The sequence below is a fragment of the Zonotrichia albicollis genome, chromosome 2, assembly GCF_047830755.1.
Source record: "Zonotrichia albicollis isolate bZonAlb1 chromosome 2, bZonAlb1.hap1, whole genome shotgun sequence".
Taxonomy (NCBI): Eukaryota; Metazoa; Chordata; class Aves; order Passeriformes; family Passerellidae; genus Zonotrichia; species Zonotrichia albicollis.
The window spans coordinates 6,413,367-6,427,020 of NC_133820.1; the positions used below are offsets into that span (position 1 = coordinate 6,413,367).

The 13,654-nt window shown below is 37.5% G+C and overlaps 1 protein-coding gene across 3 annotated transcripts in view; it reads right to left on the reverse strand.

Moving 5' to 3' along the window:
- Positions 1-13,654, reverse strand: part of CADM2 (cell adhesion molecule 2) — a 571,412-nt gene that overhangs the window by 94,467 nt on the left and 463,291 nt on the right. For all 3 annotated transcript variants that reach the window (XM_074532615.1, XM_074532612.1, XM_074532619.1), the window contains one exon: positions 13,328-13,498. In XM_074532615.1, coding sequence (XP_074388716.1) covers positions 13,328-13,498 — 171 coding nt within the window. The remainder of the gene's footprint in view (positions 1-13,327; positions 13,499-13,654) is intronic.

Genomic DNA, 13,654 nt, shown 5'->3' on the forward strand with positions numbered 1-13,654 from the left:
AACTAAGATTTCACTTTGAATCTGAAAAGGCTCTTTTTCCTACCTATTTTCTAGTTTGGGTAAAGCAGGATATTCTGACACACTAAAAAAAACAAACCTAGGTATTAGAAATTTTTTAGCCCAATACACATCATGAGTTAGAATTCCTCAAACAATTCAGTACTGTGCAAATTGCCTCCATTTACATTCATTGCAAACATAACACGGAATATATCCTTCATTTAATACTTAGAAAGGTTTTCTAGAGCTAAATTAGGATATTTATGAAAAGAAAAACTCATAAAACTTTAAAAATCCCCACCTTTTTCCTAGAAAAGTGTCAATCTGTAGCATCTTTGGTACATTCATCCTTGGGCTTTACATGCAAAGAAATTACTTAATTTTTTTAAAGTACTTTTTGATCTGGTGGCCTCAGAGTAGCTTTCTTATGTTTCAAAGATGACAACATTTTTGAATGTTTAAATAAGATTTTTTTAAAATAAATTAAATAAATGTCAACACAATGCCATATGCAGATCTTAGATATTATACTAATACCAACACAAACTTAGGAAAACTTTTTTCTGCCTGTCCAAACTGGCAACAAATATATTCTCAGCTAGGGCAATTATATTTCCACACTTATTTCATACAAAGGGCAATAAATAAACTCGTTTATTGCATGAAGTCTGTGATTCCTACTTCCCAAAGTAAAATGGCATCACAGAAGATGTGGTTTCTTCCACATTTCAATTAAAACCTCCTGTAGTATTATCCATTTAAGGTCTCATATGCTATACAGTAATTTTGCCAAATGTTTGGATCTTTTTGTACATGTTTAGCATGATTTTCTCAAGATTAATGCAATCCAATAATTAATATTTAAAACCAAAAGATTGTATTTACTGTCTAAGTAATAATTAATTCATAAAGTAATACTGGTCTCAACTTTTAGTTTTGGGTAGCTTGGTTCGCATAATTTTAAGAAACTGGGTGATAGTGGTGGATTAGTCAACTCAGGATATAGTGTCAAGCAGAAATCACATTTCTCTTGATTTCTTCCTTTTCCTTCATCAAAGAAAGCTTTTTTTTTTCTGTTGCAGAATATTAAAATACCTAGCACAGAAAACATGTCCCATTTGGTGACAGTAACATATAATGTTCAATATATACAAGGTGCATAGAGAAAGATAAATCTTTTGAATTATTTTAGTTTATGAGTCTTTGGGGATCAAAAGGAAAAATCCGTTGGTCAGGTTCTTTTCTGTATGCACAGCCCACATCAGTGTGATATATGCTGCCTAAATCTCTTTTTCTTAAAACATGAGGGATTCTGTGCTTATTTTCTCTTTCTTTTTGCCACAATGTCCTATTTAGTCTTGAAAGCCCTAGCAAAAAGGGCTAAACTGTGTGAAAACTGTAGAACAAAAGGAGACACAGCTGGTCAAACATTTGCATGTGATGAACAAAAACCTAACAGCTCTACACAACATATCACTACAACAAACACATTAAACCTCCAAAACAAGGCTCTTCTAACTGATGGGTTTCCATGCAGCCAAATTGTCAGGTGTCTATCTCAAAACCAGGGCAGAAACAATCTTGTCCCTAATTGTGTCATAAATAATTGAAAGCAGCTCATTAACATCATTTGACCCCAAGCCTCTGCTGGAATACTTTGATTCTGATGCATCTTTCCTTTAAAAGTGACTCTGTCTCTGTAGTTTGTGTTATGAATGTCCCTCAAGCTGCAGCAAGAAGCTGAGTTAGTTGGAATGAAACCTGTGATCCTTGCTGGACTTGCTGTTTGGGTGCAAATTATGTTAACAGCAAAAGGAAAGACGCAGGAGAGGTCCAGGAAGGGGCAAACACTTTGCTGGCTGCATTTGTCAGGGGAAGCAAGCGCTCACAATACATCAGGCTGTGCTACAAGTGTTACTTACACTCCTCCTGCTAAAAGCACTGATACCACCTCCTTATTTCATCTTTTAGGATGATGAGTAGATGGCTTTAATTACCTTTTGTCACTAGAAATTTTCTCCTATACTCAATGATTTTAAAAGCCTTAAAAGCACTGCTAGTAAGAAAAGGCTTTGTTTAACAACCTAGCAGAGCACTACTGGACCCAACAGGGTGGAATACGATGAAGGATCCATTCAGGAAGAAAGCTGTGCTTGTGTGACAGAGCAGCTCTTCCCACTCTGATCACTGAGCATCCCATGGATGCCAGGTTTTACCTTCCTGGACCCTAAGCAACACAGGGAACATGTCTTATTAATTACTCGCCAGTTCAGGATACACTCAGCTGAGCTCCAGGCAGCCCAGATAAAACACACAGATCTTTTCTGTGGTGTAACATCCATGTCATGGCTGCCAGGTCATCTGGCAAGGAAAGGGATAACCCCCACCTTCCTCCCATTACCCACTGACTATTTCCAGAATACTCCAAGTTCTGAATTAATCACTTAATCTTGTGCAGCAGCACCTGCTGCCTGGATCTATAATACTAAGATTTACCATGCTATTTTTAATAAATATAATTACCTTGTTGTTGTTTTTTTGATTTGAACACAAACCACCCTTTTCTCTTTGTACCAGACTGCAAGTTACTATAACTGGTTCATTACAACACATTTTTCTCCTTTCAGGTTTAGCTAAATTATGAGCTACCAACAGCATGTCTTTACTTCATGGTTTTATTTTATGACTGCAAACCTTCTGAATACTGAAAAGCTTTCATAAATTTCTCAGATATTTTAGTGTGGCAGTGCACAACAACAGTTCTGGTGCTATCATTTTAAAAAATGTTATAAAATCTAACAGTCTGATAATAAAAGATTATTGCTGCCTGGTAATAAATGGCTGCCAGATGATAAGATTTTAAAAGTTTTCCTGAGAGACTAATTCATTTATTGTCTACCCATTTTTGTCTGTTTTTCTTCAAAATGCATGTTTGTGAAATCTATTTATGTCACAGCCTTCTACATTTTTCATTGCGCTTTTTCTCTCTCTTATATCTTTGGAACCTTTCCATCATTTCCAGATGCAAAGATAAAATAAGCAGATACCTCTGAAAATGATGATATATTTACTTTCTAAATTAATTAGCACTGGAGTGAGCACAGGCAAGTTTCAGGAACTTTTTTTTTCCTTCAAAAACTATAAGATTATAATTTTCATACATGGATAGCAATTACAAAGCTCATTGAAAACTTTGTAGTCCTATATAATTTCATTCCTGTTTCTAAAAAATGTAAGAAAATAAGCTTAGGAAAGAAGAGACTTTGAAAGTAAATTCCAAGGACAAACCACTCCAGCATGCACAAAAATAAGCATCAGATTGGATATCCTAAATGAGATGAGAAAGAGGAGAGAGGAGCACTTTAATCAGTTCTGTGCAAGTGCTCACCATTTTAATAGCTTTTACACTTACCAGCTGTGCATCCTACAGCTGTGAATCAGCATTTCCACAAATTTGGCTTATTTTGTAAATGGCAAGCAGCATGGCTTCTGTCTGTGCACTGCTGCCTTGAATAAGCACTTAGGTGCAAGTCTGCCTTGGTAACTTCACCAAAGTAGCCTGGCAGATGCAGGAAGTTTGATACTCTGCTTCAGAAAAAAATGGAATAACTCATTGCTTAAATAGATGAGAGAAAAAAAATCAATATTATGTATCTGAAAATTATTCATTTAGTAATATTTGTGGGTGAGTCAATCTCATTCAAGCAATTGTGCCATTGCAATGGCATTTAATTTCAATAAAAGTATTCAACAACACTGTGAGATTAAGCCTTATGATAGTACTTCAATACTTAGGTTTGACAGAAGTGAATACTTGGTACCATATCCAAATGGATATTCCAATGCCTTCTTTTTGTACTCCTTTAAAACTGCTTTGCAGTTAAGCAGAACCAGAAACAGCATATGGTCCCTTTGTTACCTGAGATTCTTTGATGAATTCTGTTGTGTCATCCTTAATCTCATCTGGTTTATTTTAAAATTATGTTTGTGGTAGGAAAGAGTAATAACAGCTTGTAACAGGAGAGTGTAAATGCACTCTCCTGGACGCAAAACAAGAAAGTGGATGCCAATGTGGGGGAAAAGAAAGATTGATCAGTTAAATATTCCCTCCTGACACTCACATTACATGAATGCCTCAATTTGAGTACCAACCTGGCAGGAAACCATTAAGTTACTAATTCTGTGGGCATTGATTATGTGGTACTTTGTTAAAGATATCCATTGGACTTGTTTCAGCACCTCACCTGCTGCTCATGCCAGGCTCCTTCCCCACAATTGCTGAAGCACAATTAAGGATGTGAAATGTGGTGGTACATAACATGTGGCTTGGAGTTTTGGGAGCAGGAAAAAGAAGCTGGAAGTACAACACCTAAGCTCCACAGTTCCCTCCTGCTCCATTTCAAATGTTGACAGCTTTACCATGCCTTTGTCACATAATGTGCTCTTTGATCATTCTTACCTACTCTGTGCTTGGCCTTCACACAGGCAGAGATAAATGTGAGCACATCAGTAGCCCCTGCTGAATTAGTGGAGGACAGAGTGGCCCTGTCACTCCAGCTCTGAGCGTGCCACACACCTCCATGGGGATAGCACCAGACAACAGCCACTCCCCGTTACGTGGCTTGGCAGAATGGGTCACTGGTTTCTGAATTATGCAATAAGTCCCATACACACATGAATGATATGGTAGAACCAATATTTTCTTTGCAAATTAGTTCTGTTTTCTCCAGTGAATGCAAGTGATGAAGCTTGTTTTTACAACTTTCATCGTGTTTAATTATTTTTGTCATGCCACTTTTTCAGAGTAAACAGTAAAATCTGTTTCATTTAGCATCTCCATTGCCTTATACTGTGTTCTCTCAAACTTATTTATGTTTTATCTCACTTTGGCTGTTAAGAGAAGGAAAAAAAGAAAAGACAAAAAAAAGTCTTCTGCCTAAACCACGTTATAAAAAAATGCTGAACTTTAAGAGAGTGCATGACCTTTCAGTGTAATTTTATCTTTTGCTTTCTCAGATTCTTTTGTTTAAAGCCTTCATTGTTCTGTTGTGTCTGACTTGAATTATCTTGAATATGGTTTAAGAACTTGAGAACATCCATAACTGTTGGAGGAGTTAAATGAGAGCTCCGGATGCTCAGCATTTCCAAATATCTCTTCAGTCCTTTCTCTGACATTCATATCAGATATTAGACACTATAAAAATTTAGTCTGTACACAAATAACTACGCAGTACCACCAGGAAATGAAAATTTGATTTTCTTGAAAATATTAATTCCACCCTTGTGAATGGCAAACTGCTCTTCCTTGGGAGGTTTTGGTAAGGATCTCTCAATTTGTTTTTTTATCTTTTCCTCCAGAGTGTCTCACCTGCTTGCTAGTCTTTCCTACTTTTAATATTATTAAACCGTCCCCCCAAACTGCCTTTAAAACCCTCTGGAGCCCTCTCTTAGTCACACAACAGGCACATGGAATATCTTCCTGCCCACACCAGATTTCAAAGATTTTATGCAGAGTAGACAAGCTACCCTGTGGATTTTCTACATAAGATTTTGCAGAGAAATAAATTAGATTATATTTCACTTGTAAACCATATTTGAACATAAACCTCCAGATGGTAAAGGTCAGGACTGTACATTAACCCTTTGAACTGGATATCCCTTTTGAAAGATGAAAGTTTGGCAGTAAATGGACTTACAAGTTTATGAATTATTTTGCATTTAAATAATGGATTTCTTATTTTCATCCATCATTAACCTAATTGATCTCATTTAAACATGCAAATTGTAGCAGTGAACTTTTCTGTTCACAGATATCATCCTTTACTGTGTACAGTAACTATCCTTTAAGTTTCATTTGTTTCAGGCATTCACCAGTATGAAAAGTTTAATAAATGTAACTGTACTAATTAACAAAGTGCTTACATAATTATTGAGCTATATAATTAACATTTTACTTAATTTTCATTCAATATGAAGAAATGTAGAGTACTGAAACTGTAGCTTTTAAATTGCATTCTCATTATTACTGTTTTTATCTGCATCTGACACTGGTAAGTATAGAAACATCCCTCCTTTAAGGGAGACAGACCAGCAGCTGGTCCGCAAAGTATTGTATTGAGATCTATTTATTTTCCATATTAACATTCACAGGAACAAAAAACCAAAACAAAACCCAAACCTGTTTGGGTTGGTTGAGTGTCACTACATGGGTGAGTCTTGTGTGGGAACCTGAATGTGTAAAAAGGATAAATTTATATGAGAGTCAACTGGAAGACACCAGAACTGTCTCCTTCTCAAGGTCACAGCATTCCATCAGTGAAAGACAAAAGCACAAACAGTGCTCAGAATCTCCTTTCAGATTCAGGAAACCATTTCTGAAAACATCCAGCTTTTCCTCATGAGCTTCTGTCCAGGAACCTGAAGAGCTCACAGGTTTTCATTGAAAGTGAAGGACATCCCTGCTTGCTTTAGGCTTACAGAGATCATCTGTGATCAGAGGCTTTGTAAGAAACCAAGATCCTGTCTGCACATCAGACAGAAAATAGAGCCCTCTCTTTCTTCTTAAGCTGGAACAAAAGGTGGCTTTAATCAATAAGATCAAGCATCAAATATTGGCCTCCTTCCACAAGGTCCAGAGGTCTCTGAGGTATCACAGCCCTAAACCACTCAAATTATTCCATGATAAAATGGTTGTAGGAAGAGAGAAAAATCATGCTAGTTTGAAAAAGAGAACCGCAAAGCCCTGGATGTGCAAATCTCAGGTGAGTTGGTTTTTTTTTTTGGTGACTCTAGGGAATTATGTGCCTGGAAAATCCAGGTCTTTTCACTGTATCAGAAGTTACACGAGAATTGTGTGGTTAAACTCATTGGTGGAAGTCATCATCACACAGACATTTTCTCTCTTGGCAACATCAAAACATGTTTCAATTCTCACAAGAATTGCAACTATTTTCACTCCTGATTCAATACACAGGCTATTTGTTTGAGTTCATCTAGTATTTTGGGGCAATGTTAAAAATAAAATCAAAGAAAAATTGAAAGGCTATGCTATGACACCTTATTATCCTAGTTAACATAGCATTTTCTGACTCTGGGGATGCATCTCTTGCCAGATTGTCCATACAAAGGTTGTGGCAGTGCGTAATCACACCAAATGTTACCAGATTTTACTTCCAGCCAGTGTGTCTGTTGGGGTGCCACAGAGTATAAGGAAGAGATGGTCACAAGCAAATGAGAATGACCAACAACTCTGTTGACTGATTAGAAACCAAAGAGATGAGCATCAGTGAAAGAAATTGCTTTTAAGTCTCAAATTTTCTTCACTTCAGATAAACCTATGCTCTGCCTAGGGAGTAAAAGCTACTTCCAAAAAAAAAAGGGAGATGTGCCCTTATTCCTAAAGCATAGATGTCGCTTAACTCTGGGAAAGTTCTGGGAACACATATCACAAATCAAAAGGGGGGAAAAAAAAGGAAATCAGAGGAGATATGCCAAAGTGCAAAAGCAAAGCTGTTTTTTTAAGCACAAAATGGGGGGAAACAACTAAAATAAGTAAAGAGAAAGGAGTACATGAAGAGAAAATTAGAATCAGCTTCAAAAAGACAAATGGCCACACAGCTTAAAGAAAATGAATGTGGGACACATATTTTAATCATTTACAGTACAGAAGGACCATATGTAGGCAGCAAAGTTTTCCTTTGCTCTCCTATTTTATTATAGCTAAGAAGCATTCCATTTTGTGTGCTTTTGCATGGGCACACATCTGCCCTTTCGGAGCTACAAAAAGTCAGCAAGTCTGGGTAGAGACAGGCACCTTGAAGAGCCACTAACATATTTAACATGTGACATTCATTAGAATTGAACATTAGGACTTAAGGAACACAGGGTTTTTTGTCTCTATATACTGTTCTGATGGGCAGTTCTGAGTCTTTTAGACATTCATCAAAGATACAGGGTCCAGCACCCAACTATGCAGGACTTTTTTCTTGCCTGTTTTTAGAATGCTTTAGTTCATGTAGTGCTATATGAAGGTGCAGTACATTATATACTACAATTAATAAATTTTTATATATTCACACACATTTTTTACTCACTTTTGTTAAGAATGTGTATTTTAGAAACTATATTCCAACAAAAACTTGAAAGCAGCCACGCAGAAATGTGTGCTAAACTCTCCTAGCGAGCATCAGGGAACTCTCTGATGAAATGACTCGGCTTGCACCAGCAGAAATTCTGGACCCATCTTGCCATCAGGGAAGCCTCCATTTGCTGTTACATCAGGAGTGAGAGGGGCAGGGTGCTGTCAGACACACGTGCACACACAGACACCCCGTGTTCTACATGGCTGCACCAGCGCGTGGCTGATCCGATCCACAGCCTGCTGCACTCCCAGGGCTTTCTTTACTTAATGCAAAATCAATACCTTTATTTCCAGGACAGCAATTCCAACATTCTCATGGAATGGCTGCCTAATTTTAAAGTCAAGTCCAGATGTTCATTGCAAAAGAATCTAATAACAGCTCACAAAAGAAGAAGTGTGCCTATCCCACAGATATGTTGGAATAGCATGTGGAAGCAAGTTAGCTGACAGCTATAGATTTGTCAGGCCGACAATTCGCTGCACATCTGTGTCTGCCAGTGTGGAATTTACTCAAAATTGCCTCTCTAGACACTTCTTTACATAACACATATTTAGCTTATTAGTGCTGTCATTTGGGAGTGTGGTCAGCTTTTGAGCAAAATCTCACTGAGTCCATTAGCACGGATCACATCGCAGCTGCCATTTTAGAAGCACGATGATTAGGTTTGAAGTTCAAATGATTTGATTTCACTTTAAGGCTTCAAAAGCAGCCTCTGGGGTAGATTTACACAATTAATTTTTACTGAGGTCTGCTGGGTAATTTACTGTAGTCAGAGAACCTTCACTAAGGTAAGGTAATTATCACTGGGTAATTTTATGGCACTCCATTCAGTAAGAAGCAACATGTTGGCTGTTTTCTGCTCAGATAAGACCTGGAAGAAAGAGAAGATGCTTCTTTTGGGAATCACAACATGTCTGCAACACTGAGGAGGGATGAGGAGGATTCACTGACTTCCTAGATGCGAGCCACAAGTTGTACATGCCCTCAAAATGTCTTTTCAGGAGCGTGCACAAGGACTTAGACAATCTCTTAAAAATTGCACTGAGAAGCTTTCAAAACTGAAGCACTGTACCCATCATTCTTTAATACAGGAACAAAGAATACATTCTTTGTTTAGTCTGAACACAGAAGTAAACAATGAAATTAAGTATCCCTTTGAGATTTGTATTTATCACTTACAAGAAGCACTTGCTAATAATCAGCGGCAGCTGGGCTGACAAGCAAACTTCAGAGCAAAGCCAGAGGGGATACAAGTCTATTTTAGGTTTGCTATTGACAGTAAGGGTCACAGGAAAAATAAACTCAGCAAGCAGTGTCATGCTACCACAAACCTCTGCTGGCCAAGCAGAAACTAAATTACAGCCCAACCTTTCAGCACAGCAGAAAGACTTGGGCAATTGGGCTGCCCTGCAGTGCACAGAGCACAACATAGAGATGAACAGGATTAAGCACAAGTGAGGTATAACATAAATTACAGACAAATAAATCAAAAGATTGGAGGAGCTAATTGTCCTGTAGTCTGGAGTGGGGGTATGCTATGCTTTCCCCTATTATTTTAATATTTTGAGTTTGCAAAATTAATATGTGAAGCCCTGTAGAAACAAGGATTGACCACTCTCACCTTCAAAATAATAATATAGATAAACTCCACTGTCAGACTGAACTATAAGAAAGAAAGGAAAGCAAAGAGCAGCAGAAGGACTTAGGCACTATTTCTATCCCATATACATAAATATGAATAATAGAAAATAAAAAACTTTGAGTGTAAAAGTTTAGTCCTCAGCTTCATTTCATACACTGTAGCACTACTGGGAAAGCTTATTTAATTTCTCTATCACAATAATAAAACATAAGAGTTGTGTAAGGGGAAGATGAGGGAATAAACAAATTCTATATCTGATGGCTTTCGTTTTGTTAAGTTGACTTCCTACTAAAGTTGATGATAAAAACAGCTGTGTGGACTCATAAGCACTTCTATCTACATCTCTCCATCGACTAATTACAAATATCTGTTTCATACAGTCCCAGCATCTAGGTCAGATTTAATTTTGTTCTATCTTTCACTAGGCATATTTCAAAACCTGTCATTTCATTTCATTATTTTGCTTTCTTTTTTCTCTACCTATCATCCACTGGATGCAAACACAACCCTGCATTTTCTACTGTTCTCTTCTATTTTCCTTTGCTTTTTGGTTTGTTTGTTTGTTTTGATGGAGCCACAAATTTTGTCCATTGTCAGGGGCCAGTTGCTTGAAACAAAGCAGGATTTTCAACTTTCAAGCATAATTATACAGGGCAGAAATGCCTAGACAAGTTCTTATTGCACTTTCCTTCTAACTGGTGATGATACACTGATAATTCATGAGGAGCATCCGTGTTTTAACTTTTCAGATTTTAAGGAGTTTAAAACTCAAGAGCAGTTCTAGTGAGTGATGCCTCATCTTGGTACATTAATTCTCTGCCAAACTGATGCTCACCTGTGCTGTTCTGTTTGACACTTTTGAGACTTGCTTATTATTCTCTCACAGTTGTCTGCTAATTTTATAGATCTCTGGGATACTAAGAGCATGTGGCAATGCCACACTAACCTGGTTGTGGTTTTGGAGCCCAGAGGTTGTCAGATTATCAAATTCTCCCGACTTTGAGATCCCATAATTCATCAACTTTTCCAGCAATATTTTTGCCCTGCTGCAAGGTGGCATTGAGGATTTATGTTGGATCAGCTTCCACACAGGGTCCTGTGAGCATGATTCTTGTTGATACAAACAGGATGACTTTTATATGTTTGAAATCTTATGGACTGACAGAAAAAAACCCAGCTTCCACTGGCTGCAGTAATATCCATGACAACGGTGAGCAACACAAGGAGAATAAAATCAAGGAGCCCAATTCCAGTGTAATGCACTCCATTTGGAGTATTTGGGATTGCTCCAGTGAATAATTTCACGCCTCTTTTTCCTTTAAGGCTCTCTGATGAACCATATCATCAGTTCCTTGAATCTTCTCTTTTTGTAAAGTTTCCTTTCAAAATTTGACCAGCATTACAATTCCTGACTATGCTGACCACGGAAATGAAGGTGGCAAGGACAAGGACAACAAAAGACTGATCTTAGTCTTCTTGTCACCAATAACAGAATACTTCTTTCTCCATAGCTTTAAATGGCTCCTCCACTCTCTGCCCTAAACTTCAGCTTCTTTTGGCACATTTATTGCTTCTCTTTCTATGTATAACGACTCTATACCAGTGCTAGAGAGTATTAAATTGATTGGTGGAAAATTAATGAAGCAAGCAGGAATGATAGAGAACAATTACTTGTGCATTATGGCTTTTGATAAGCTGGCAGTCTTAGGGGGCACTAACATAAAGCACACCAGTAATGGAAATTCCCAGTGCAGTCTGACCTTGTCAGAGAATTTCAGTGGGTCCAGAGAAGAGGGAGAAAGGTCTTGTTCAAAATTTGGAGAAACAAGCATTGAGGAAGATGCACCTCACTGCTATTTAGCAAGGAAGTACCTCACTACAAGGGTGCAAACTGGAAGGGAACAACAAATATTCAGGCAGTTTTATATACAAGAGGCCACCAAAAGGCTTTTTTGCCTTATGAGGCTCATGCAAGCCAGGGCCCTGCCTTTACTTTCAGGGACGTCTCACTACATTGCAGCCATTTGAAACTCTTTTAAGCTGTCCAATTTCTGCATCTAGTGTTCCATTAAATTTGGTTCATCTCCTGTGGTGCCAACATCTTGAGCAAGGCACTGAAGAAAGAGCAAAGAATTAGGAAGTGAAGACATGGGCAAGTTCAGTGGCTGATGGCTGTGCAATTTAGAATTCAAGGAAAGGAAGTTGTTAGGGATTCATGTCTCCAGCACAGATGCATTTGAATATCTTAGGAGAGGTGTTTAACAGCCATTTGGTGAAGAAAGGCCCTGATCTCCCTCAGTAAAATGATGCTAGAATGTTTCAGAAAACATTTTTAGCACATATGCTAATCCACATTCTCTTCATTTTCAGACTTTTTTTTGCAGATGGCATTTTTAGCAAAGTTGTCAGCTTCTGTGTACAAAGTGCTTTTGCCATTCCTGTGTTTTACATGTGCTGCAAGTCTTAGATGCTTATAGAAATATCCCTGTTTATAGAAATATCCCTATTTAGAAACAAGTTACATATGGCAGCAATCCTTGACATGGCTCCTCAGGAACTGGTTGCAGTCACTGAACACTTGCCTGCTTCAGGGACAATTTTGTCTGCTTTATAACAGGTTGAGTGTACCTGGTCTAGAAAGAAATTCATGAAAGTTCTCTTGCCTTCCCTTGGTCTGTATTTTGCAGATGCCTGCTGTTGCTTGCTAGGCAATGAGATGTACACGTATTCTCCAGGAAAAAAAAAAAAAAAAAAACCAACAAAAAACAGCTTGACCCTGAAAAATGGTGGATATAATATATGTGAATATGAAAATGTCAGCTGATGGTGTCTCTCACAGTTTATAAGACACAAAAACCCTTTGACTCAAAGGACAATCTGACTTCAGAGAAGGGCACACAGAAAACCAGATTAATTCAACTTTGGGACAATGCACTGTGCAAAACATAATGTCCAGAAATGCTGTTTGAAAAAAAAAAAAAACAACCCAATATATAAAGATGTAATACAACTGAAGTTTGGATTACCTAGATTAACAACTTGTGTGTGCCAGGCCCAAAAATAAACCTTAAAGAGCTTTTCTTCCTGATTCTGTGCTATTAACAATGCTACTGAGTTTCTTTAGCAGGATTCAGCATCATTGAGGCAATCTGCTACAAACTTCATTTATTTATACCCTTATTTCAACTTTCTACAAACTTTCAAGGAAAACTGTGAATTAGAATGCTCTTGATGTTAAATAACCCATTTACATTGCTTCAATGATAACCAAAAAAGACAAATGTATTTTCTTTCCTCTACTTCTTGAATAAAACCAAGAACTCAGTCCCACAGTGCTCTCAATGTTAAGCTTTCATTAAACTCTTTTGAGTCCCTCCTGTAAAAATAAAACAAAATAACACACCCCACCAACCAAATACAAACCGCAGAATTCAGCTAAAAGAAAGGTGTTATCTGTCTGCACAATACCAGAGAATTTTGCTGCAACAGACACTGAAACAAAACAAAACTATAAAAGCAAGCATGTATAATGTGTATTACTTACAGTGTATTTCTAGAACCTGCATTGCTATCTGAGGTGTAGAGTTTAGGGACTCATGATCTACTCTGCAACTTACAACTGCACCATCATCACTGCGGTCTGCTAGGAAATCCAGCGTGCTGCTGACTGTGAATGTTTTACGAGCTGAATCTTCTTCTTTTACATATTTAACATCTGAAAGAAAGAATAAACAGTGATCTTTACAATATTTTTTGGAAAAAAGTAGTCCAGCATTAGACAGCTAAATTTTCTATCACAGTTGCTGGAAAAAAAACCCCATCTTTCATTGTTGGTCTCTTTAATATAAAAGTAATTAGACTGCAGTTATTC